Source organism: Dysidea avara, chromosome 13 (genome assembly GCF_963678975.1).
Source record: "Dysidea avara chromosome 13, odDysAvar1.4, whole genome shotgun sequence".
In the NCBI taxonomy this organism is placed as follows: domain Eukaryota; kingdom Metazoa; phylum Porifera; class Demospongiae; order Dictyoceratida; family Dysideidae; genus Dysidea; species Dysidea avara.
Window position 1 is genome coordinate 7802127 of NC_089284.1, and position 27931 is coordinate 7830057.

At 37.6% G+C, this 27931-nt stretch overlaps 4 protein-coding genes across 4 annotated transcripts; 3 read left to right on the forward strand and 1 right to left on the reverse strand.

Annotated features, from left to right (window-relative positions):
* Window positions 1-14: 14 nt before the first annotated feature.
* On the forward strand, window positions 15-11268 carry LOC136243567 (cilia- and flagella-associated protein 74-like). The gene is made up of 44 exons (XM_066035090.1): window positions 15-221; window positions 269-329; window positions 386-474; window positions 526-624; window positions 679-783; window positions 1251-1424; window positions 1475-1585; window positions 1636-1738; window positions 1792-1949; window positions 2005-2155; window positions 2858-2988; window positions 4469-4538; window positions 4596-4637; window positions 4691-4768; window positions 4824-4865; window positions 4921-5039; window positions 5103-5169; window positions 5301-5390; window positions 5445-5582; window positions 5632-5929; window positions 5980-6035; window positions 6093-6215; window positions 6295-6351; window positions 6418-6482; window positions 6725-6853; window positions 6904-6988; window positions 7286-7459; window positions 7593-7685; window positions 7738-7778; window positions 7828-8089; window positions 8138-8290; window positions 8431-8573; window positions 8756-8887; window positions 9350-9459; window positions 9509-9564; window positions 9618-9899; window positions 9954-10011; window positions 10061-10218; window positions 10274-10391; window positions 10450-10571; window positions 10637-10708; window positions 10761-10832; window positions 10970-10999; window positions 11122-11268. Exons 1-44 carry the CDS (start codon window positions 64-66, stop codon window positions 11185-11187), a joined length of 4941 nt encoding a protein of 1646 aa, XP_065891162.1. The 5' UTR covers window positions 15-63; the 3' UTR covers window positions 11188-11268.
* On the reverse strand, window positions 10995-13211 carry LOC136243571 (uncharacterized). The gene is made up of 2 exons (XM_066035094.1): window positions 12874-13211; window positions 10995-12817 (listed from the first exon to the last, which is right to left on the reverse strand). Exon 2 carries the CDS (start codon window positions 12791-12793, stop codon window positions 12158-12160), a length of 636 nt encoding a protein of 211 aa, XP_065891166.1. The 5' UTR covers window positions 12794-12817; window positions 12874-13211; the 3' UTR covers window positions 10995-12157.
* Window positions 12922-23616, forward strand: LOC136243568 (protein SCO1 homolog, mitochondrial-like). The gene is made up of 5 exons (XM_066035091.1): window positions 12922-13209; window positions 13258-13543; window positions 13976-14068; window positions 14576-14691; window positions 23439-23616. Exons 1-5 carry the CDS (start codon window positions 12970-12972, stop codon window positions 23568-23570), a joined length of 867 nt encoding a protein of 288 aa, XP_065891163.1. The 5' UTR covers window positions 12922-12969; the 3' UTR covers window positions 23571-23616.
* A 64-nt stretch (window positions 23617-23680) lies between these two features.
* LOC136243569 (protein SCO1 homolog, mitochondrial-like) lies at window positions 23681-27901 on the forward strand. The gene is made up of 6 exons (XM_066035092.1): window positions 23681-23838; window positions 23889-23975; window positions 24020-24308; window positions 24561-24659; window positions 26390-26505; window positions 27711-27901. The coding sequence occupies exons 1-6, from the start codon at window positions 23764-23766 to the stop codon at window positions 27852-27854; spliced, it is 810 nt and encodes a 269-aa protein (XP_065891164.1). The 5' UTR covers window positions 23681-23763; the 3' UTR covers window positions 27855-27901.
* Window positions 27902-27931: the final 30 nt, after the last annotated feature.

Genomic DNA, 27931 nt, shown 5'->3' on the forward strand with positions numbered 1-27931 from the left:
GGCGGCTGGGGACGAGACTAGGTTGTCATAGCAATATACAAAGTAGGTATTAATTGGAATCATATGGACTACATACATCTCTTAAGTCTCGATAACGAGGATAGCGAAAGACCTTCCGAAACCGGCTCAGAGTCGGTAAGAACATACTCGGCAGCGTCTTTCCAATATGAGTCGGAAGAGGAACAATTGTCCACCACTGAAGGCTCAAAAGTCGACACAAAGTGAGTGTGCCTTTCATCCAGGTACTTGTATCAGTAGTAACTTATAGCCTTACTTCTTTTGCTGACTTGTTGGATGTCGAGGGAAGAAAGCAAAGTCTTGAAAAGCAGGTGACCCACGTTGTTCAAAGGATTTTCTTGAGTATGTTGTAATATACTTTATATAGGAGACTGTTCGACTTGTATCACTCAAACGACACATTGAGAAAGTGAGAGATGACTTTAATATCAAGGAGCAGGAGATACAGAAAATTAGGTGCACTTATAACAATATGCAAAGGTCGCTTGCGTCAAATTTATATCACAGGGAACAACTGAACCAATGTCGGGCTACCATTAGTAACTTGAGTTATGAAGAAAACAAACTAAATGAAAATATACAACGAGAAAGAGATAACAAAAATATGTACATATATAATTTTAGTTGACTTAATGGTATTAAGTCACTACTCTGTTCTAGTGCATCAGTTGGTTTGCTTGAGGCAAAACTGAGTAAACTACAGACAGAGTTGTCAACTGAACAAAGACTGGAACAAACTCTGATTGAATCACTGAAGCAAGCTGAGTTAGTAACATGAACAGTTGAACCTGGTCACCTATGGGGAAGTAGTTTTTTAATGAATCATTAAGTGCACTTTAGATGTGTTAGGATTGGAACCTATTAGGGTTATGCACTCCTGCTGCCATTTCTCTGGTCGGGTTATGTTGGTGTTTTGATGTGGTACTCAAGCTTCATTGTCCATTTTAAAGCATAATGACTGCCGTTTTTATATATCAGTGGATTGTTGGTTTATTTTGCTATATAGCAGTTTGATCCATTGCTAATTTGTAGCTCCAGTCTAGAGTACTTTAATGGAGTATTCATATGTACTTCTTAATTTCCACCTTGGTTTGAAATTCTCTAATAGAACAGTCAAAGTGTATTATATAGGCAAGTAAAATACTCTAATAGAGTAGTCACCTGTTGTAATGTTAAAATCAGTACTTCTACCCTACACTTCTGAGCCTCATATGAATTAACTGCTATTCTAGGTTGGTTTTGGCTGATGCTCAGTGTAAGCAACGAGAATTTGAAGAGATCAGTCACCAACTGGCCATTGATGAGTTCTTATGGAAGAGAGAGAAGGATGCTAAGGCTAGTGAACGTAACCAGAAGGAGACAAAGTTGTTGCTCAACACCAAGCGTCTTAGGAAAACACAAGAAAAGTCTGAAACAAAGTGGTTGTATCTAGTTCACATGCCTACATAACTTACAGGGAATTATTGGCCACACAACAACAACTAGATGCTCAATCAAAGGAAGCTGCTGAAAAGGCAAGGAAGGCTCATGAAGATGGGATACGATTTCTCAGGGAGTCAATGGACAAGTGAGAAACATCGTATCCCATCATATATGCCACTGTGATTGTACCCACAGGCGTAGAGTGGAAGAAGTTAAAGAAGAGAAAAAGCATCGTGTATTCATGGAGAATAGAATGAATGCTTTATTAGAGTTAAAGGGTGACATAGAGTCAAGTCAGGTATATTATATACATCAATGACATTCAACTAGCATTCCATGAACTTCTTCCAGGGGAGCATTAAAGCATTACAAATGCTTGCTAAACACAAGGAGATGGAAGAGCAGAAGAAAATGAGAACAGAAATGGAAAGAGTGTTAAATGAAGGGGGTAATCCCATTGAGGCAGCTCTCTGGAAGGTTAAGCTTGAACAGCTTGAAAAAGGCAAAGAGTAAGTAAACAACACTGGAGAAGACTATAATACTAAAGTAGTATGCTCTATACAGGTCTTTTGAAAAGCAACAAAAAGAAAGACAATTACAAATAGTAACAAAACTGTTGGACGAAGAGAAGATAGCTCAAAGGCAGGAACAAAAGAAAACTAAATCTCACTGGCACACAAGAATGGGTGTTTCCCATCCACAAACTAGCTATAGGGTAATGTTATGTTGTGTGTATGTTTGGGTGTGAGTGTGTGTGCGTGCATGTGTGTGTGTGCGTGCATGCATATGTGCATGAGTATGTTCAATTGTGTATATTCTGTGTACAGTGTTGGGCAAGTTACTTTGTAAAAGTAACTAGTTACATATTACATATTACTTGCAACTGAACTATTTAGTTACAGTTACATATTACCCATATAATAAAGTAACTATAATAATATTACATAATATATTACTTTGTGTCCACAGCCTTAAGCTGTCACGTGTGAAACTACCACCTTATCACGTGACATAATTGCGTTGTTGGACAATGTGCAAACCTTGGTTATAAGAAGAAGCTGGTGAATAAGCCTCATTCAGTAGGCTTTGTTACTTCGTTGTGGCTAGGTGTTACTCAGAGAACAAGTAACGAGATTAGTAACTTCGTTACTTGTAGTAATAATATTACATAATATTATACTCGTTACAGTAACTATATTACTTAGGTAACGCGTTACACTTGTAGGTAAAGTAACTTGAGTTGTATTACCTGTTTTTATAGCGTATTTCGTTATATTACTTAATTACCACAAAAGTAATAATATTACATAACGCGTTACTCCCAATACTGTCTGTGTATATACATGTGTTGACTGTTGTGCATCTGTGCGCATGTGTGTAATACAAATAAACATATACACTACCACTCCTATTGCAGAGGAACAAGAAATTACCGAGCCAGAAATTGACTATTCAGCCAAAGGGACCAACAGCTGATACTACTCCACCTACTCAGTCAGATGAAGATGACGGACCAGTAGACAATGGAGCACTGCCAGCTACTGACCAGTATGTAATCCAATACATGTGTAAAAGCTTTAAGTGGCAAAAAGTTTATGGTGGGAAAAGTACATGTGCTTTTCTCTTACAGTAATAGTATAGAAAGTAGTTTCCATCAATAATTGGATTCAAAGTTATTTGTATTGTTCAATAATGTAATAAGACAGATAATAATTGCATTTATGCTGATTGTGCTAAGAGGTAGGGCTGTACCAATACCGATATTATATCGGTATCAGTACCGATATTACGAGTATCAGTATCGGTCAATTGCAAGTCTGCAATACAGATATTTCACTTGAGTTATATGTACTATTAAAAGTAGTATAAGTACCATGAAAAATGCATTGTTGTCCAAGTGAAGTAGTTGTTAAATGGTTAAGCTCTTAGCTTACCTAGCATGAGTTGGCTTGGGTTTAAATCCCAGGTTGATCAAATATTTTCTATTTCTGAGGGTTTTTGCACCACTTTTTTTGGTTGTTTTGTTTTGTTCTGTGATTTGCACTGAAAAAACCTTTTGTGATTAGTCATAAGTACCAAATAAGGATTACATTGTTGAAAAGTATATGAATTGTAGTAATTTAGCACAACCATAGTGATCATCCCACATACTCTTTATGTTGTAATGCATATCAGTTTGACTTTGAAGTATCGGCTGTGTATATGGTATCGGTTCATTAGAAAGCCTGTATCAGAAATTAACAATAAATATTGGATATCAGTATCTGATGTAAAATGTGGTATTGGTACAGTCCTACTAAGAGGTATAAATTTGTTGGTAAGCATAACAGGTACAGACTGTCTAGAAAACATTTCCAACAGAAACGTTTTTCCATTAAACACTCTTATAGAGCAGTCACCACATAACAAAATATTCTAATAGAACAATCACACATAACTTACAAATGGAATCTGTATCAGTGAACAGCACTTCTACCTATCACAATTATGTTGATCTTTTACTGTATTTGATAGAACACTAGTAGAACTTGATGTTAGTTTATAAGGTTTAAATAACAGAATTTAAAATCAGTAGTTACTATAATTTATTATACGCATTACTCTGAGACCATATTAAAAATTTTACATGTGAAATGCTTCCAAGCTGAGTCAGCATTTCCAGTTTTATGAGCTCAAGATGCTCTCTGTATTATTTCAAATATGACTAATAAACATGAATGATATCATCACACCAGTTAGTTTTCATTTTAGTATTTCTTAATCAATGACCTTGTTATCCACTTGAATGGGAAAAGAATCCTTTAAGACTTTCAATTTGTAGTTCACAAAATCATAGCATGTAATTGCAGAAAGTGAAACTGAAACCCACATGGGAATCGAGATGTTTCCCTCAGGCTTCTGTGTATATATCAGGAAGTGGTACATGTGTGGTTACGCAAGTGTGAAGCTGGTCACTGATGGCTGGGACAAGATACTCTAACATTATCAGGTAGCTATGTACATCCATCCACTGGCTGTGTTATTATAGGAGTGGAGGAGACAGTGTGTTGGCAGAGCCCGAGTTTAGGGGACTATGGGAAACAGAACAGACATCAAAGGTACAATATATATACACGGTGGAGCCTTATTCACTGAATATCATGTAATTTCTGTAGTCTAAAATCGAAGGAGATCACAAACACAGCAAAATGGAGGATGTATGTTTAAACTAAATTCTTAGTACTGTTGGTACCTGCTACCTTTTTAAAAGGAGATTTTGCAAACAACTTTGGATAAACTGAGACAAAATATAGTACAGAAACAAGTAGCTGCAGGAAGAGAATTCAAAGTACACACATCATACTGTGGTGTCAACACATTACACACTGATTTATTATATACAGGGAATCCCATTCAGAAGCAAACCTGAAGAGATTGTATTTAAGGTAATCATGGGGCACACATCAGTTAGTTCTGTTACTGGGGGTTATTTGCCATCAGGACTTGGATGTGGGGTGTACATATCAGAAGAAAGTTCAACTAACCAATGTGTCTTATACTGTCAACTTTTGTAAGCTGATTGGTATCAGTGAAAATCTACAGGACTTTATCACAGTAGAGTGAGCAAGTAGTGTGTTTATGTTGTTACTGATGATTGACTTTTGTTGTGTGTCTTTTATTAGGTTTAACCCCCCTGGTGCCATGTCTGCTGGTTTAACCTGCCACATGACTGTTATATTCCAACCAAAGGTAGGTCATTGGTGTCACGTCAGTGTGTGTGTTTGTGTGTGTGTGCGCAACAACACACCACACCTTACACAATCTATATACTAGTTAAGTACAAATCACACCAACTAAACATTACACATTCTTTTCTTTAGCTCAATGAAGACTTAGAAGGCACAATAGAATTCTTAGCACAAACCGGACCATTCCACATTCCAGTGAAATGCTATTCAAAGAAGTGTCTGGTCAGTACCAACAACAAATAACAAATGATGTTATGGCTCACCCTCTCATAACAGATATCAGTTGATAAACAGCTGGTGTCATTTGGTTCAGTATGTGTTGGTGAAGTGTCCAGAAAGACGGTCACAATCACAAACAGTGGAGCCCTTCCCACCTCATTCCAACTGCTACCAACAACCATGTCATCCCAGCAGGTATACCGGCAACTCTCCTTATTTGTGATGTGTATAATTGATGTTGCAGTCTCAAATTTCAGCAGCTACTCCGATAGTTACAAGAGAGGAACCCAGTCCTCAACAAGAGGAACTTGAAGAAGGTGAAAGAGATGGAGAACAAGTTGAAGGACAGTTGGGAGGTAAAGGGTCTCGTCTGAGTGCTAGTCATGTCATAGCAAGGAGTAAGCTATACCCCGAGGGTGGTCGACCGCTCAGTAAGAGCACCAGCAGAATAGGAGAGGTGGTCACTGACAATGTAGTTACCTTCTCTAATGAAAAAGATGCTTCAATTGCTGAGCAACCTCCAGACATTGTGCAGAGTGAAGGTATATCTGCTATTTATGCAGCTCTACAATTACATGAGGATATGCTTTAGCTACTCTAACACATTCTGAGAGTAAGAGTGGTTATGTTCCCATCACTGTTGGAGAGGTATGTGTAGTGGAAACTGACACCGTAATCTGTGTTACTTGTATTGTCTCCTCCCAGCACAATTGTGGGGACATTGGAGGATTTAGTATCGCTGTGGTTGAGCTGTTGTTTGCTCCTGATGAAGTTGGGGAATACACCCAGCAGTTTCAACTGGTGTTCTCCCATGAAACTGTTCAACCAGTGAGTCAGCATGCTGTGTTTACATAGGCATAAAGTAAAATTTACAAGTGTAATCGTGAGTTTATTTTACCCAATAAAGGTCGGGATTTCTGCTCAGGGAAAGTCACATGACCTACCGATCTACGTGGACAGGGAGGTGTGGGTCTCTGTTATTAGTGAAGTTATCTACTACCATTGTTTATGCACACACGCACGCACACAGGTGATGGAACTACACACATGTATGTTGGATCGTCTATACCAAGATTCAGTCATACTACACAACAGGTATATACTGCTATTGTTTGTGTGTGCACTTACACACAAACAATATTAAGAATTTAATCGTCAGAGATATCACCTAATTTTAGAATGCAAGCCATAGTCGCTAAATTTACCCCTATTGGGTTGTGGCTAGTATATAGCAATGTTGAAATATCGAAATTGAATATATTGTACAGTTACACAATAGAGGGAAATGTATGAAGCTGTACTTCATATTTAATCTGTTCTTGCTATGTCTCTGTTAGGGCCAGCACAGCACTCAGGGTCACCTTCAATGTACCCAAGTCACTACAGTCACACATGGAGGTATTACCTCATCATGGCGTGGTACAGGGTCAGTCACCGTTTTCAGCTCAGCTCAAGTTTCTACCCCGGTATTGCACATGAAACAGCCTCACCCCCTTCAATCTCTTGTTTATCCCAGGTCACCGATATTTTCTGATTGTCAGCAATTCTTTGACGAGGACTCCATGTTGACTGCTCCATTGGAAATACAAATAGCTGACCAGGTTGTGTATTGATTACTATAGTGATTGGCACATGACTGTAACACATCAACAGTGTTATATGTTGATCTGGCCTGCCACTAAACCACATTGTTACTATTAATAACCACGCAGCCTATTATGTGACAGTGTTTGTGATAACATTGTGGCGTGCTGAAATTTGATATGCTTTTTATTTATTTATTTTTTGAGAGTCAGTAGTATCAAGGTCTTACATGTGCTCTATAATTTGTGTCCGTAGGTAATAGAAAACAGAAACCACACCTAACTATAGATGTGACAGTGTGTTGTGTGTTATAGGTGCGTACTGTTCCCTTCAAAGTCGTGGCATTGGTGACGGTGTCAGACTTGGAGTTCAACACAGAACAAGTTGATTTTGGTACTTGTACTGTTCATGAGTCAGTTGTGGTGACTGTTAAGCTAACCAACAAGTCCGTTCTTCCTCAGAAGTTTGGATTCATCGATCTACCACAGGTGCGCATTAAACCACACTCACACTATGTTGACGCAGACACAACCATACAGATACACAATCTCGTACACACATCATAACACACCCAACATGTACACACATGCATGCACATATGATTACAATGGTGTACTGTAGGTAATTGACATTCAACCCAATGATGGGTTTGGTACTCTACTTCCACTGGAGACTCTTAACATTGACATCATATTTAGTGCCAATAACCCTAAGGTCAGTGTTTACTAGCAATAATATGGATTCATGTATCTGTTAAATTTTTAAGGAATACAATTTTGAACTGAAATGCAAGTCAGCAGTAGATAGGTATGCAGCTATAGTGTTCTATGTTTTTCAATAATTGTTTTATTCACAGAACATTCACTCTTCCCTGTAAAGGACGGGGAATACTGCCAGCAGTGCAACTTTCAGATAACATAATACACTTCACAGCCACACCTGTCAATGCAACAAGCTCAACTTCTATCATCATACACAATGTCAAATTTAACAGACTAAGCAGTGCTCGTATTAGACAAGCTGTTCCACCACCTGGAAAAAGAGCATTTGAATTCAGTATCCCTAAAAACTGCCCAATATCTTTGTCACCATCTGTGGGCTTACTAGAACCAGGACAGGTATAGGAATTAGGGAATTATATTAATTATTGTTTATTTGTTGTGTAGAAACAACTTATTCAAGTTGAGGCATCACCAAAGCTTGATCCATCACTTGTAATGAAAGAAATCAAGAGATTGATTGCACTTGAAGCAGAAAAGGAATTATTAAATTCTCAGTCAACACTCACTGATAACTCCAGTGTGGACCATCCACCCACAGTACGTGCATGCTGAATAAATAATATATTCTGAGAAGTAGTAATAAAAGTTATGATGCAAAACTTGGAATTGAGAAAGTACCTAAGAAATGTATCAAGAAAAATTCCCTTGTTGTCATACCAATCATTCATCTATTGTAGGCTTCTAAGACTCCCAGAGGTAGCAGGAGCAGGAGCATTCGTAAGACATCAACTACTTCATCACAACAGCATCAACTACAACAGCAGCTAAAGCAAGCAGCAGAATCATCTGCCACAAAACACATCGAAGATACAAAAGAAGGGTGAGGAAGATTTAGGAAGCAGATGGAGAAAATTTCATTTAAATTTCCTACACTTTTGTGGCTGTCTAACTTCCTTATTGGCTACATATATTTCACTAGAAACCTATTACACAGCAAATAGGCTTATGATGTCTTCCCTAGGGTAATTTTTCATGTCATTATATTACTTCCCTATTGTGCAGGTCAGACATGTGGTGGGATGCTAGCAGGTCATTATTGGGGGACTATCAGGACCAGTGTTTCCAGTACTGTATCACTTGTTATGTTTCCTCACCTAACTCAAAACTGTCCACCAATGAACCCATTGAACACAGGTGTGTTGTGTACCAGTAGTACTGAAATATGTATGTGTAATATCAGCAGGAATGTATGAATACTGCTGCTTATAAATAATATAATGGGAAGTAGGTCTTTTGTTTACGTTTTCCTAATGCATTAAGTCATTGTTTATTTGCATATTACTAGTTATGTAATACACATCTACATGCTATTCACAAAGTCTTCTCTCAATGTTTATGGCCACTGTTTAGCTATAGTAAATACATTTTAAGTGTCGCCTGATAAAATTATTTTAAGATGAGTGCAATAGCGATCATAATTTTCCCTTGAGAAAGTGATTATATCTATTGTACACAGAATATGTTCTTGGTAAAGAACATTTCTTTTAAATCTAAAAGAATGAACAAAGATTAATTATAGACCGTTTCTTGAACCAAATTTAGTCAGTTAAACATCTCATGTCACCATTTTTACTGCTATCACCATTGAACACACAGCAAAGAGGAGACCTTATACTTGGAGGTGACACTGCCCGTGATCAGGCCCTCACTGATGATAATTTCTGACCATGGAAAAGATACTGTTGACTTTGGTGATGTAGTCAATGGTATGTAAATGTCCCATATGTTAATAATGGTAATGTACCTATTGTACAGGTGAGTCAGTGACAAGGACAGTGATTCTTAAGAACACAGGATCAGAGAGATTAAATGTATCCTACAATGGATTAAATCTGGCATGCACGATTCTTAACTAGTTTTTAAGATAACGTCTTCCATTCTTGATCCACATGGTCCGTTCCACATATCAAATGCTTTCCGTAAACTACCACCTAATGCAACTCATAACATGCTTGTCACATTTACACCTACACATGGGACAGAGATATTCTATGAAACACTAATACTGTATTATGGCAAAGGAGGCTCACTACGGCTGGGACTGAAAGGCCAGAGCATCGAGCCTGACATAGAACTATCTATTGAAGATGAATCAATGGACATGGGTGATGTAATCGCCAATGATTTCATAACTCAACCATTCCAGGTAAACAACTTTGTCACATGATATCAAGATATGTTGTATTGCTGTGTATGCTAGTTAACTAACAAGTCACCTTCAATGGTAAAATACCAAATAAAAATGGAAAGTACAAGAGGTATGAATGAAGTTCTATTTTTAGCACATTTCCTAATTTGGTATTGTAGCCAGCACTTCTAACTACGATGGTCATGTGGTGTTTGACTGTGTACCAGCTGAAGGAATCATCATGGCTGGGAGTTCTAATAATGTCAATGTTAATTTCTACCCAGATCATGCCAGCGTGTTATACAATGACCTTGCACGTGTTTACATCAGCAACAAAGTATGTGGCAACATCTGCCAGAAAACTGACAATGGCTATGTGTTGTGAAATACAGGAAAGATTTGTTATCAAGTTTACTGGGAGAGCATGGAATACAGCATTGTTTATCAAAGGTGGTGATGATACCAGCCCAATGGTTGAGTCCCTTGCAGCTGTACCTCCAAGAGATGAAGGTATAGGGTGACTATAAAGTCGAGTGATTGAGTAAATCAGTTTACTCTAAATTTGTAGATACTGCAGAGCCATTGAAATCAGTGTTCCTGTCTTTTACACATTTTGTGTCCCAACCAGAGAAATCTCTTCTCTCTAGGACACTGGAAATTTGTAGTATCAAGTCTACCTTACTGAAGAAGGTCTGGTATATGATTTCTTATGGTGTAGCCATTATTATTATTATATCCTATACAACTCTATATAGAGTAATGGTGACTTCACTTTTGAACCACTACCGGCCGGCATTGCCAAACTGTTTACCATTGATCCTATGAAGGTAATGAAACTGAGGAATGCATTTTTTATTATCCCACAATGTTATTCCACAGTCCAGTGTTGAAGCCGGCAGCAAGAAGCCTGTCACAGTGACATTTCAACCCCCAGTAGCAAGTAACACTTCAGTGAGTTTACTAACTAGTTCGCATGATGCTCTATAAACCATTCAGTTGTGCACACGATGACTGAAAACAACTTTCTATACATAGTTGATCATGCATGTACTGCTTGCTGATGTTATTCTGTTTGTGTGTTTTTACAGACACCAATGATAGTTGAAGCAAACATCAAAGTAAGTAATATAATTATTATGGATGTAAAATTTGCAGTTAATATACAATATGAATTATACATACATGTGCATGTATGTGTTAATATACATGGTGATTATATGATACATGTCATTGCTTGTAGGTTACATTAAAATCAGAGAGTGTGGAACAATACAAAATAATCTTACAAGGAAGAATATATGAGTAAATGAGTTATATACTGTATATAATACACTGGCATTAAAAAATTAAGTGTTTTTAAAAATCATGATCTTCATTGCATGGTTCATCTTGGTGAAGTTAAGTGCCTTTGTTTTCGCCGTTTTTTGATCACTTTGATGAGAGATACCACCAGGTCCCAATTCCTGCCGCCGCAATGGCTGCTACTCCTGCACCAGCCGCTATCAGTGAGCCACGCCTTCCCGGTGGTCGTGCATAATCGATTACACTGTGATAAGTTTCTCTAACTACTGTTAGCACTCCCGACCAGCCTCCTATCTGTTCAATCCACTCGTCGATGTGGTAGCGACTGTAGGCGACCACCATCAGTTCCGCGACTTGTTCTGTGATCCATGTACGTGAATTTTCCGATGTTTCTTCTTTGTAACGACGCCACATGACGATGCAGAAAACAGAAATGTTCACGAACGTCTTGAAAGTCACTTCATGGTTAACTATATTTTCTAGTGTGGTGAAGAACAGGGCATGTACTTCATCTGGTTTTTGGTGTAGAGCTGCATTCACAATCATCGTAACTTGCTGAACGAAGCTTTGATTGCTTCCTAGTAGTTCTTCTTCAACTTGACCACTAATAGTTGATAGTTCAAGGCCAACTTCTGCGTCTGGCGTAAGTTGTCCGTTGCTTGTCGTAGCCATGCGAACCGTGCAGGTCTCTTGAGCTGTTACAGCAGAGACGAGAACTTTTTTCGTTGATTTCTTCATTTCCTCAGCTGTTGCTGAAATTGGAGCACTAATGCTTCTTGTTCTAAATCTGTCTGTTATCGGTAGCGTGTTGCTAGCCATGCTTTATTTTGCAATTATGTGGAGCTCGATCGCTTTTATACATAAATACATTGCGCGACAAGGGAATTTTCAAAGTCCCTTATGACATCACACAATTACGTTGACTAATACAATTATTAGTACACATACACATTTCAAGTAAAAAGAGATGTAGATTATGCGAGCCAGTTGTACATGCCCACACCAAGAATGCAAGCTCCAGCTCCTGCAAGTATCACCCACTGTGCCTTTGATATGTGATGTGTCATAGACTTGAGCATGTCCCAACCTCCATTACACATTATCCAGTCCAAAACTCCAAACTTTATAAATGCTTGGTATAACAATGATGCAATCTGTTCGATAAATCTCAAGATATCCTCATCAATGTACCTCTTAAGGTAGCGTCTTATCAGTGCATACCCGAACATGATAATTATCATCATAGTGGCCTTTGATATTCCCTTCTGGAAAGTCTGTTCCATCATCTTCATGAAGAATTCTCCAAGCTTTTTGATTGACATTTCACTGTCTTGATCTAATAAGTTGTCAACTATGTCTTTAACATCTTCTAGGAGGCCATCTACCTCATCTGCCATGCCACATAATTCCTGTCCTACCTCAACGGCTACGTCCTTAGTTTCACCTAGTGTTACAGTAGTTGCAGAAACTATTTGTGTCTCTTCTTGATGGGTTAAACTCTCATCAGTTTGGGCTAGATTGCGCACCCCAGATAGTAACAAGTGTCTGGTCTGTTCCTCGTGATCCTCTCTCACTTCTTGCCGTTCTGGTGCTACTGTCATGGTTGCCATGATTGGGAAGGGGTTGTACAAGACCTACAGATACACGAACACTTTACAACAGTATTTTAACCTTTTGCATTTACTGTTACCTATTTTTTCACTGTGATAATGTCTACAGCTTGTCCAACAAATTGGAACGATTATGAAATACAAGAGCTTCAATCACTCCGTCCCCGGTCCCAACGATGGTCGAGATATTAAAATCGGGGCGGGTCTTTCACAAATGTTTTAGTGTAGGTGTCACGCCAACTTTACTTAGAAGTACGTTCCCTGGCTTATTGTCGTACCAACCTCCCCTAACAGCGATAAGGTCAGACCGTTCCGCTCGATCACTGTATTGTAATTCTAATTGTTGCGCCCCTTCTCGTCTGAGGTCTCATCTTACAAATAGAAGACACTTCTCATCACGGCTGGGTACAAGAGGGGTAAGCTGTATTTTATGTCTTCTATTGTCATACCACTTTACATTGTAGCCATTTTCATGGCCTTCCTTAGGATTCCTTCTATTAGCTATTGGGGCTGTATTCGTGTATGAGAGGAAGCTAAGGAGGGAAAAGACACAAAGGGAACATATTGAATATGCTGGGGCTGGAAAACCTGACATTGGTGGTGAATTTCACTTAGTAGATCACCATGGAAACCAGCGTAGTGATAAAGACTTCCTTGGTCGCTGGTTGCTAGTCTATTTTGGGTACACGTTTTGTCCTGACATTTGTCCAGAGGAATTAGAGAAAATGGGCAATGTATTAAACAAGCTTGGTGAGTTGTTTGAATCTACGGAAGTATTGGTTCATTGTTTAATCTGTTTGTTGTTTATTAATGTACATAAACCAGTAGCTACATAAGTGTATTGCTGAGTCATACCAAGTAGATATTCAAGCTGTAACTGTCTGTGTACCCACCTGCATGTACAATGTATTAATGTATTAGCATTTGGTTTGTGACAAGAGTAGTGGTTATTGCACTTGAACAAATATCAAACCCACTATGTTCCCCAGGGATGGTTGGTGTTAATTGAACAAGACAAAGTGTACTTCACCACAACATTAAATTGTTACCCATAATATAGTTGTGTTGTATTGTCTATATTGTATAAATGGGTGACCTCTGGGCTTCATTAACAATTATAGTAGTAGTAGGTTATTTCCCAGGGAATATACTTGTTATGGTGCAATTCTGATTTTTCAACAGAAAAGATGAAACTGGATAGATGCTTGGAATCAGTATTCATTACTGTTGATCCTGAAAGGGACACCCCCTTGACATTTCAAAAGTACCTAAAAGGCAAGTTTGTGCAAGCCCAAGGCCACGCCAGTACACAAAGTTTCCATGTGACTGTCATGAAAATGACATTACAGTAGTATTTGAGGTATTTTTTGGCCAGAAGGGAATGTATAGGAAATTCTTTGCTAACTTTGTTAGGTATTCTATTGCTAATAGCAAGAGTCCATAATAAAGAAGAGAGTGTCTAACTCAGTATTGGTCCATCAAAAATGAGCCTGGTAAGTACATAGTGGTAATTGTCCCTTGTGACCATATTTTAGCCATATTCATATTAAAGAAGCCTAGTGAGTTTTGATAGAAGCCCTTTAAACACTTTGACACCCATTCATAGAGAGGCTTCTTTGAAATGAATTTGGATATAATGTGGCCAAACAAGAACAATTATGACTATGTACTTACCGGGCTCATTTTTGATGGTACAATACTGAGTTGGACACTCTCCTCTTTATATGGACTCTTGCTAATAGGAACTAATATTATTTGATATGACCTTGTCATTTTGTACAGACTTTCATCCACGGATACTGGGCTTGACGGGGACACAGGAGCAGATTGACAGTGTCACTAAGTCATACCGTATTTACTACAGCAAGTCCGCCAAAGATTCTGATAATGACTACCTGGTAATGGCAAATTGTAGATGTTACCATGTTATACAGCATTATAATTGTCACTTGGTATTGAAATTTGTAGCATTAAGTTTTCCAATGGTAGTAACAAAGTTTGTTGGAATGTTGCTTTTGCCATATCATAGGCCATCTATGTCATGATACATCATATGTTATGACATAATTTGTTCTAGATAACTCTTTTGCGTGTTTCAGCAATATCATATAATTGATATGCATGCTGATAATAGTTATGTAAATCATGCTTGTCTACTTATCGCACTGAAATTATCAGCCCTTTTTTCATAAAATGACGTCTTATATGTTGTGACTAATGCGGCATCCCTGCTTATAGTGCTATTTTCAGAAGAGGTTGGTCATGTGTTGTAACCCTATTATGTATTGACAAGAATGTTTAACTTAACTGACTATATATTGGAGTGGTCAGGGTTGAATAGGTTGAAAAGATCATGAGATGTTTGACAATGTGTGACCAACCTCTTTTGAATTATTTTGTTGTTACTCTCCATTTGTAGCTATTAGAGCACCGTTTAGCACCTTTTCTCATCAGTTTCAAAACTAATTAATATCAATGTGGAACACCTGTGTGAGATAGCTATCAAGTGTGTGAAAATTGATGTGTCTGCTTTTAATCAATTACCGTATGCATACAAATTTTTGAGGGACATAATTTTTGCAAATTTTGTGGTTGCTTGGCTGTCCGTGACCGCGAAATTTTTTCATCCTTGAAAATTAACGATTATCAGGGTTAGCTCTATGCATAACCTCAGTGACACTTGAAAATAAAAGCATGAAAATCCTGAAATTTGTTGATCAGCGAAAATTACATATTTTGAAAAATTTGTATGTATATGGTAATATCCAAGTGTACCACTATATTGTGTTTGCTAGTATATTTTAGATGTCATTTTATGCTGTTCCTCCCTCTTTCCTTCCTTCACTCTTATCTTCCCCACTTTCAGTTTTGAAGCCACAACGTGCTGCCTTCTGAGGCACAGACCAACGAAAACAAGACATTTTATAGATCAGTAACATAATAAGTGTCAATGACTATACTGAGCTGTGTCTGACCAGTAGGTGCTGACAGTAGCACATCTGTGTGATCAGCACAGCTGCTTGATGATAATGTGACATAGTTGACTATCACTTCTCAGGCTTGCCCCATGCCCTAATATGCATCTATTTAGTAATGATTGACAGCTACTACAAGCCCTATGCATAACAACAGTTAGGATTTGGACCTTCTTGCCCAGGAACCATTGTCTATGACAGTCAAGTTCAATTCCATGAAGAAATGTGTTATGTTGCCCACTGTGTGTTAGCTTTTGATGCCTACATGATGACCTGGTAGCACACATTGTGCTTACTTGTTTAGTGTGATTATTTAGTAACTTAACCCACTCATTTACTTTAGACATTCAAAGTATGGTGTTGGACTCATAAAGCAACCATTTCCTTTGAAAATGTAGTGCTTTAGATTTAGCAAGTTCCTTTTTCATATGCGACTAAGACGTGGAAAAACGGATTAGGAAATGAACTAATTTTTCAACGTTGATTGTAGATTGGTGTCAATGTATAACACAACACAGAAGTATCACACAAGCCCCTGTAAAGTGTGCTTGGTACTTTAGTGTGGAATTGTACAATACTTGGCACCATATTTTGATCTATATGTGTTAATAGGCACAAATGTTTGAGTTATTTGGCTCCAGCTTTGGCTTCCACTAATTTTACAACCCTTGAGAATTAAGCTACGTACAATTACAGTTTGTCTATTTCAGAATTTTTGTGTGAAATAGCACACCATAGTCTGGCAAAGGACACATGTCAGCTTGACTAGTCCAGCAATTGTGGTATGGTTAATCGTACGTTCCTTGGTTGCTAGAGAATTCTTGACAGTGATGAATGTACCAGAGGATAAAATTCTATTAAAAAAATTTCCCCCTGAAGCAGTTATAAAAGCAATGCAAAAATTTTATATTGTCAGACAGACAGGATTCAAGCTTTGGTAGTTTTTTACTGGGACTAGCATGTTGTTGTCTCTGTGTAACATTGTAGTCCCCTACCATGATATATCACACATCATTTGTTAGTAGTGTGACACTTACAGTGATTCTAATTCTGCTATAGGACTCTTACATAACACCTTTAGCATAAAAAATGTTTTAGGGAGCAATAACATTGCTAAGTCAACGAAGAAGTAAACTAGATAGAAGTGGGATTGTGTTGTATAGTGGTCACATACCCTCTATCAAATACACTAAAGTAAGCATGTTGTTTAGTCCATGCATGCATTTTGCCTTTTTTTATACAACCGTGTGTAATAGAGGCTTTATTGAGCTGGCTGCATGTGCAGTGGTACTAACTTGTTGGGTCAATGCCTTCAGGAGTTCATAAGCAGTGGTGCTTCTCTTGATGACTTGATACAGACAGCTAACCTCAAATCACAAAAGCAGCAAACCAATTTTAGTGGGCGTACATGAAGGAGTCTCAAACCACTGCTTCATGTAAAGTACACTTTATGGGGAGAGTGGTTTGTTAGGGAATATTGTCAAACCATTTGTATTGATGGTTTCATCACTTTTAATTGCAACAAAGCACTCTCAGCATGGTTTGTTCCTCAATAATTAATTGTTAACAAAGCAGTTTTTAAAATTTTTAATGTATTGTTGCTAGGCAATACAATTTTGTTGGTAAATTATTTTGCTGGTAGTTTCCCCTGTAGTTTAGCAATTTACTAATACAGGAAAACTGATAGGAAGTTTCAGTAAGGGGAAACAACTTAGTAACGTAACGCGTTACTTATGCGTAACGCGTTACTTATGTAATGCGTTACTTATGTAATGCGTTACTTATGTAATGCGTTACCCCCAACACTGATTATATATTATGACATAATTCGTACTAAATAATTCTTTTGCATATTTCAGCAATATCATATAAATAATATTTATGCTGATAATAGCACATAATTATGTAAATCATGCTTGTCTAAATATCGCACTGAAGTTATCAGCCCTTTTTGTTTAGATTTCAGCCATTACAAATAGGCTGTCATATTGTATTGTAAAATGACATGTCATATGTTACAACTAGTGTGTCATCTGTTATGTATTGACAAGAATGTTTAACTAAACTGGACGTCTATATTGAAGTGGTCAGGGTTGAATAGGTTTAAAAGATCATAAGAAGTTTGACAATGTGTGACCAACCTCCTTTGAATTATTTTGTTGTTGCTCTCCATTTGTAGCTATTACAGCACCGTTTAGCACCTTTCTCGTCAGTTTCAAAACTAATTAATATCAATGTGGAACACCTGTGTGAGATAGCTATCAAGTGTGTGAAAATTGATGTGTCTGCTTTTAAGCAATTACTGTATACGTACAAATTTTTGAGGGACATAATTTTCATGGTTGCTTGGCTGTCCGTGAAATTTTCATCCTCAAAAATTAATGATTACCAGGGTTAGCTCTACGCTTTCTAATAGGTAACCTCAGTGAAAAACGAGTGACCTTCAAAAATAAAACCGTGAAAATCCTCAAATTTGTCGATCCGCTAAAATTACATGCCTTGAAAATTGTATGTATATGGTAATATCCAGGTGTGCCACTGTATTGTGTTTGCTAGTTCATTTTAGAATATTTATATTTCAGTTTATGGTGAGTTGTCCTGTTCCTCCCTCTTTCCTTCACTCTTATCTTCCCCTTTCAGTTTTGAAGCCACACCATCCACCTCTTGGAAATATCTGCTTTTCTTGCATAGATGTGCTGCCCTCTGAGGCACAGAGCAACAAAAACAAGCCATTTTATAGATCAGTTAACATAATAAACCAAGTGTCATTAAACCGATTTAGTGACTAATGTTGTGTATGACTGGTAGGTGCTGACAGTGGCACATCTGTCATATTTTGTGTGATCAGCACAGCTGCTTGATAAACAACTATCACTTCTCTGTACTGTAGTAATTATTGATAGATAACTACTACAAGCCCTATGTTAGGATTTGGGCCATACTACCCAGGAACCGTCATTGTCAATGACAGTCAAGTTCAATTCCATGAAGAAATGTGTTATGTTGTTCACTCTGTGTTATGCTCTGTATATCCCATTTGACGACCTGGTAGCACATCCCAATTGTGCCCACTTGTTCAGTGTGATTATTTAGTAACTTAACCCACTCATTTACTTTATACGTTCAAGTACAGCCTGTATTTTCCTCTGTCCATACGGTTGATTGAACTTATAAGGCAACCATTTCCTTTGAAATACAGTGCCAAGTTCCTTTTCATATGTGATTAAGACGTGGGAAAACAAACTAGGAAATGAACAGGCTAGCTAATTATTCAACATTGATTGTAGATTGGTATCTATGTACAACACAGAAGTATCACACTGTAAAGTGTGCTTGATACCAAACATTGTGGAATTGTGCAATACTTTGGCACCATATTTGATGTGTATGTGTTAATAGGCACAAATGTGAGTTATTTGCATACCCTTAAAACCTGCAGCTCTGGCATCCACCAACTTTACGACCATTGAGATAATTAAGGTATGTACAATTAAAATTTTCTCATTTCAGAATTTTAGTGTGAAATAGCACACAGAGATAGGACATTTGCCAGTACAAATTAGCATGCATGCAACCACATGTCAGCTTGACTGTTGAGGTAGTCTAGCAATTGTGGTATGGTTCCAACAATAATTAATTGTACATTCCTTGAGGATTCTTGACAGTGATGAATGTACCAGAGGATAAACATTCTATAAAATTTCCCCCTGAGCAGTTATAAAAGCAAGGCCACACAAAGTTAATTATATGTTTCTGGTCCAGCTCAGATGCAAAAATTGACCAGGTGACCAGGCTTTTTTTTTTTTTTTTTTAATTTTTTTTTTTAAGTTTTTTTTTTTACAAATGATTAATGCATACATAGCTACCAACTGCACTGTAACGTTTAGTATTAATGATGTAAAAAGTTTAAATTTCAGGAATCACAAAAGAAGGTACAAGCTGATAAACTCTATGAAAAAATAAACTGAGGATATAGCAGCAAACACGCCCATTTACAATCGATCGATCGCGTCATGCTAAGGAAGCATCTTGGAAAGCCTAACCAGAAAAAAAACCGCTTTGAACCACAAATAGCGTACAGAGCTATCTTCTTAACTGTTTTATAGCCTTTCTATCGTATTATTTTACACAAACTTCTTAGAGAAAGCCTCGAGGATGCCCTGCATTTTTGTTCGCGTAAGAGAGAGGGCAACGCCCCCCTCTTTCCTCGAAGGAGACGCTATCTCTGGAAGCTTATGAGGCCTTCACCGTTGTTTTTAAAGGTGGTAAATATCTATAAAACAGAAAGGGAAAACCGCTTAAGAAGAGTCGCCTAGGTACAGACACACGTTTTTACAAAATACAAATTCAGTAAACAGGCGCGCGCGCACAGCCGGCTGGGCGCGCGACTGGTTTAAAAATGACCCGCACGGGGACCAGAAACATATAATTGACTTTGTGTGGCCCAATGTAAACTTTTTACATTGTCAGACAGACAGGTTTCAATTTTTTACTGGGACTAGTGTGCTTTTGTCTCTGTGTAACATTGTAGTCCCACATCATTTGCACTTGCAGTGATTCTGATTCTGCTATAGGACTCCCTAAAATACAGTTACGTAAAATCTTTAACCTAGAAATTTTTTTAGGGAACCACAACATTGCAACCAAGTGCATTGTTATGATCTATGCTGTCCATAGCAACAAGACAGAAGTGGGAGTGTTTAGTATTGTGGTTACACACCCTCTAGCACTAAAGTATTAAAGTTCCATGCATGCATTTTGCCTTTTCTTATGCAGTGAACCATGTGTAACTAGAGGCTATATTGAGCAGATTCACGAAGAGCTACGTGCAGCAGTACTAACTTGTTAGGTCAATGCCTTTAGGAGCCCATAAGCAACTTGTCTTGGGGTACTTCTCTTAATGACTTGAAACAGAGGCTAACCTCAAACCACAAATTGATGTAGACGTAAACCAATCTTATTAGACAAGTGGGTGTTAGCAGTTTACATGAAGGAGTGTCTAACCACTGCTTTATGTAAGATGCACTTGTGGTTTGCTAGGGAATATTGTCGAGCCATTTGCATTGATGGTTCATCACTTTTAATGCAATGGAGCACTCTCAGCATAGCTCATTAATCCAGCAATTAATTGTTAACAAAGCAGTTTTTAAAAATATTTTTAATGCAATGTTACAAGGTAATTTGTTTTGCTGGTAGTTTCCCCTGTAGTTTGGCAATTCACTAACACAGGAAAACTGATAGGAAGGGGAAACAACTTAGATTTGACATATTGTGCAATGCTTGACCACTGGCTGTCTGTGGAGTGAAATACTGTTTGATGTTTTCCCAGTTTCCCTAATGAAGATTGAGCCCGTTGCTACAAAATCATTACCAAAATTTATACATCAAGCCATACTGAAAAGGCTTCATATAGTCTATTAGAGGTGTGATGACCATGTGGCTCTCTGGCTTGCCTGTAATTCCCCTACTGTTGTAGAGTTGCTTGAACAAATAAGACATAACATTGTAATTCTTTGAAGTTACATACTTTGAATGGACTCTCTGGCTCTATACTGAAAGATACATACTCTGAGAAAGGAATAGCCATTTTATATGTAGCAAAAAAAAAACAGACTTCACAGTCCCAAAAGTTTCTGTTGTTAAAAGGTTTCACTGTATCTCAACAAAACAAAACCAACTATAGTGAGATAACCAACGATGTGATGAGAGATAACAAGTTATTTTGTGATAGATCTAAACCATCAGGTGTAAGGTTATATAAGCTATGTGGCTAAGTATGAAACATGAGTAAGATAAAACTTTTGTACAGCATAGAAAAGTAGTTGTCTGATTCCTTAGCCAGAGTCCGAAGTTGAGCTAGCAAATTTACTACTAAGGGTGAGGGATTACGAAGCTTTCCTCAACTATCATGATGTTGATGGCTTTCTGGTCCAATGGGCTAGTAGTACTCATTGTACTGAGTGGCTGTTAAGGTGGTTCCTACAGCACACAACACTGATAAGTTTATTATACACAAGCTGTTTGTTTTTTTATTTTTTTATGTCTGTATTATGATAATTTTGATGTTTTGTGTCAATCTTCACAATCATTGTTCCCGTGTTTGTCTCCATTTTTGATGCCATGGTTGTATTTGGCTGTTACCTTGGTTATAACTGATAATAACAATCCTTTGTATCTGATGAGTGTTCTCATTCTTATAGTCTTCTCACTAAATGCTGAGCACACACATGCACAGGATACAACACTTGACATAACACTATCTTAAATCATGAAAATTAATCCAGTACCATCTTTATCTACTCCACATAGTGTGACTGAAATCATCACATCCATGCATGCACATGGTGATTTTTTGAAAGAAGTCCCACGGGAAAGGAAAAACTTTTCCATGACGTTGAAAAACTTGTGTTATCATTGTAAATAAAAACAGGAAAGCATCTTTAATTATTATACAATAGGATGAGTAGCAGATCAGGTCCAGGTCCAGGATACATAAATTCCACTCTTTCTGAATATCACTTTCTGAAATTCCATTATAATTCCCTCAAAATAGATGCTTGTAGAAACAATATCTTTTGTTTACTTCACTTTTAACCATGTAGATGTGCACAAAATCTAAAACTGATGTTAATCCACACTGCGCTGTGTGGTATAATGATGTGGGGGAGGCTAGATAGCCCAATATTGGTTACTTAGGTTATGTGTTAATCGTTTAGCGGTGACTACAAGCCATGCCCATAATAAACTGTCAGGTTTTAGGCCATACCCAACAGTAAACTGAGGTTTTAGGTTTCTTTGCCTCAGCTGTATAGCAGTAGTAAAATGTACTTAAGACCTGTTTACCATGAGTAACTTTTACTTGTGGTATACATCTAACTTTACGTTGTAGCCTAGAATGAGCTGTATATCAATGGTTATGTTACTAATATGAGTCATTTAATAATGATAAGGATGAGTGTTAGTGTTAGTGTATATTGGATTGGTTATCGGTATCAGCTAATTCTGTTGCTTAATATCGGTTATCGGAATAATTGGCTAATTTGGATATCAGTGCAACACTAAAAACATGTACAAAAGATTTGGTTTGGGGGAAATTGTAATGGAATTTCAGAAAGTGATATTGAAAGTTTCCCATTTTGCCATGTAAACATGCACAAAAGATTTTGTTTGTATAAGCAATGTACTTTGGGGGGAAATTGTAACAGAAAGTGACATTTACTTTGGTAAAGCCAGAATTGTGAAAATTTATGTATCCTGGACTTGATATACTTTGTACAATTTGGATACATTTCCGCTAAACAAGTTTGAGTCCCTGGTTTACAAAAGGTCATTTTCATCATATTTGTAATCTGTTGTGTATTGTGTTTATGTGTGTCAGTGGTACCCAGATAGTCAAGTGCTTGGTTAGTGGTAAATGTACTTTACCCTGTCTAGCATAACAAATCCGTATTAATGAACATTATGGGTGTCCCCATACAGTATAGTAATCCTTCCTGCAGACTTGCTTACACTGATCCACATGTCCAGTAGTCAACCCTTTTGGAGTCGAGTGCTGCACCACTATCAATCAGAACAGTATACAAAGACTTTGTTTTTTTTTGCTTTTATTCATGTGTGTTTATAATACTGTATGTATTTAGTTACGTATTGTGTTGGTAATCTAATCACAGGTGGATCACACAATGTACACCTATCTGATGGGACCTGACGGTGAATTAGTTGAGTATTATGGACGTGACCGACAAGCTGATGATATTGCTGATAGCATAGCAACTCACATCAAAACAAACCAGAATAAATGATTTAATGATTTGTGGATTTAATATTGTAAATATGATCTGCTGCTGAGCAATGCTGAGCATGTAAACACTGTTTAGGATTTGTTTGGTCGCGTACACTAGGGACATCCCTAACGAACACACAAGATTCATCGTGTGTGGGTAGACTTTGGTGCGCTTTGCTGGTTGCGTAATGGATCACGCGAGCCGTTCTTGAATGTGGAGACTTTTCTGGCGTGCAAACGCCTCGTGGCGGGCTAGCTGTGGAGGTGGTAGAACACAAGTTGCTAAGGTGCATGGCATAGTTTATAAAGAAGGCACTGTGTAATGAAATCGTTGTAGGAGGTATCCCTAACTCGTTATTCTAAATGGAGGTCACCACAGTTACAACATCACTACTCCACGGGAAGTAAAGTAGGAAAAGGAGGGGTGAGTTAATATATTAGAATGCACACTTGTAATCACATGTCCAGCCTGTCACATGGGCGACCTTAGGAGTAATGCTTTTGGCTGGAGGCGGGGCTGTGCTGTTTGTACGCCAGCAGCGTAAGGAGAAGGATGCTAAACGGGCAAAGGAGCGTAGCAGATCTGCTGGCAAAGCAGATCTGGGTGGTCCATTTCATCTCACTGACCATCATGGCAATGAATGTACCGATAAGGACTACATCGGCAAATGGTTGATGATATATTTTGGTTTCACTTTCTGCCCTGATATTTGTCCTGATGAACTGGAGAAATTAGGTGTTGTGCTTGAAAAATTAGGTGTGTGTGTGTGTGTGTGTGTGTGTGTGTGTGTGTGTGTGTGTGTGTGTGTGTGTGTTATACAATAGATTTCATCTTTTTATTGCACCAGAATTATCACAAGTACTAAAACTCAAATAATGACACCTCTTACACACAAGTTGTTAGATAAAAATCAGTGGATTATTTTTGTGTGGAAAATAGGTTGCTTAGCACTTTTTTTACCAAGGTATGCATGTATCTACTTGTACTTCCTTTCCTTGTCTATTAAAGATGAAATGAAGGATCAAGGAATACCACGACTTGAAGCAGTGTTTATCTCTGTGGATCCAGACCGCGATACTCCAGAAGTAATGAAGAATTACCTGAAAGGTAAACTGCACAACACTGCTGGCCAGTATACACACTGATAATCAGATCTGTATTGGCCTTTTGAACATCAGTATTGGATCAGAGACATGTAGTAGGTAGAGACAAGAGTTAATAATAGTGGTTAGGGTTAGGGTCCCCACTATTCTTAACTCTTGGTAGAGATATAAAAGTTTATGTATAATAGTGACGCTTTTGTATGTTGAAAAGCCAACTGTTACAAGACCCCACACTTTTACTTCATAACTGAATTATCAGACTACCACTGTTTATTTGACAGTAGTATAATGGCTTTGGAATATTGACAAAAAGTCATTTGGTGTTGTATGTATATAGAGCAACCTGATAAAGTTGCTTGCTGTTTCATTTTGGGGGACACCTTACATTGTTAAAACCCAGACTGTGACAGGATCTGCACGGAAAAGGGATCCTGTAGCCTTTCCAATGTACTTATACCTGTGATATGGTATCAGCTTGGAATCACATAATTCCCCTAACATAATTTTTTAAGTGATAGGGCTCTCTACTCTGCATTAAACCCATATGGAGTTATGATTTCTTGAACTAGGAAATTTATAAGACTCCTTTTTGCTGATCTTGTCTTCTGATGAGTAGTTACCACATGACACATGACAAGAATATCAACGAACTGTCTACACATTGGAATCACAAAAGGCTGGTCTAAGTTTGAAAGAATTGCTCAGCTAATTTTTCCTGGCTTGTGTTTGTCTTTTATTAGCAACAGTAAACCATCTTTCCTTGAATCACCCACATCATCTGTTGAAAGAGTAACTATTTTCTTTTTTCTCACACTAAATAGAAGAGGACTAGCCTTATTATGTTTAACACATATTTGCTGACTATGCGTGCATGCATTATCATGCATTGTTTGTATCTGAAGTCATGCAGTAGTATTATATTTTTATATCATCACTGAAATCCTTGTGATTATTTACAGTAGGTTCTAGATTGAGTGTTCTGGGTTATGTACTGATGTAGGCTACACCATTAAATGTGACATATTAAAAGTTGCACTGCCATGCAAATTGTCATCGCCATTTTCCCTAATGTCAACTAAGCACAATATGTTGTAGTATACCTGAGGTGACAGCTATGGTGGTGTCACTTACTGGGATCCATACAAACTGCACTAGCTACATTATACTCATTATGTGTCCTCCTCCACGGAAATCTTGGCAAAAGATTTATTCACTCTGAAGGACACTTACTTACGCCCTGTATTTTATGTTAACTTATCATTGAGCACTTTGTTGTACTGTATCATTTATCATTAGCATTGTATGTGATGTCACTCCTTTTGTATGTGGCAAGCAGCAACACTAAAATCAAAAAAAACTAGTTGGACTATATTATTGTGACTAGTATCTAACTGTGTGTGTGGCTTCTCTGTATGGTTTACTGTTATTGTGTTGCATGGGATGCCTGAGTGGAAAGATGGGGTGTTCTGTTGTGATATCAGAAAGTTGAGTAACTACATACGTCGCCATGGTGAACACCAATGATAAGCTAACATACTATAGCAGTTTGGCCTTCTGCAGTTCTGTTTTAATAGCAGGATGAAAATGTACTTTGAGTTTGTGAATTGGGCCTTATGTCACATGTTAATTTAAGCACACCGTAAATGTTTGTACAACTAAACTGTTTTATAGTAATTGTCTCATTTTTTTACCCCTGTGTAATTTCACCAAATATTGTAATATTTATTGTGTTAGATTTTCACCCTCGTATACTTGGCCTCACTGGATCACATGATCAACTACATGATGTCACAAGGGCATTTCGTGTCTACCACAGTCCATCACCCAAAGATGATGACGGCGATTACTTGGTAATTGTTCTAGTCTTAAGGTTACGGGATAGTGAGCGACTGTCAAACAAAAATTTTATTACTTAATTAAGGCGGGCTTGGTGTTGTGTTTTGTATCAGCTGGTAACAGGCTTAAATTGTTGGGAGAATAATAGTGTGCTGACTGGACAGTTACAAGGTACAAGAAAACACACGTAACAGTACAAGATAACATAGATACAACACACTTAGCAACTGGCGCACCTGTAAGCGCATGCGTAGTTTTGCTGACTAATGGCGATATTTTCCTGAACCAAAAATCAGGACTGTCAAACTAGTTGTTAACATTTTGTATAAACAGACTACTAGTCTGGCTTCTTGTCTAGGTCCTGACGGAGCCATTTGTTAGAAATAATGTTTCTAGTGCTTGTGATATCAATTTAAAAATTAATTTTGTGACCAGTGTCTTGCTTTAGGCCATATTGTAGTCATATTTCAGCAACTATACACATTATTCACAAATCCTCTTGTCAGTCCCTCACAAGTGATGTTCTTCAAACCTTAGAATTGTTAGTAAGTTCTCATGGTTCTTCATTGGTCTGATTTTTGGTTCACAGTTTTCACTGTTTGGCATGGGGACAACTCATGTTTCCATAACAACATTTGAATTCCATGTCGATTTATGAGAAGTTAAGAATGCATAAATATTTGATAACAATGCATTAAGAAAAATCAAACCCCTAATCATTGATAGTGTACATGTGGGGTTTACAGTATCCCGTAACCTTAATACTATTAACATTGTGTTAAAAGTACAACAGGGATTCCTGTGGTATAAATGGAATGTTTGGCATTTTGCTGTTTCATACTTTATATAATAATAGCCGTTTCTTAGAATGACTTATTATAATTAGCAACTATTGATGTATATGTAGGACACTGGGTGGGTAGTAAACTGTAGGTAGTTACCAGGTAATGCCCTTACTTTGAATTCTTGATGATTTTCTGTTTCATTTTTACTATATAAGGAATTAATATGACCTAGTAATAGTGATTTGTTTGTTTTATTGTTGTAAAATGCATAAGGAGGATTCCCTGTCATGAAGTACAGACAGACCATGACTGTGTTAGTGTAACTATTAAGTGGTAGGGAAATTCCCCTTGGGTTCTTGATGTAGAAGGCTTACTCATCGGAGGTGTTACGGATTATATATCATTGTCGTTTCCCTCCATTTTTTTCCCAACAGGTTGACCACACCATCATCATGTATCTCATTGCTCCTGATGGCAGTTTTGTCAACTATTATGGACAAAACCGGACAGCAAATGAAATTGTTTCAAATGTTGTCATAAACATGAAGAAATTCCAACACAAGGGAACCAAGAAATAGCAATTGTTGCATATGAAAATATTTTAATGAATTGACTATTGCAAGTATTACTGTCAGATGAAGGTTTAATTCAGTCT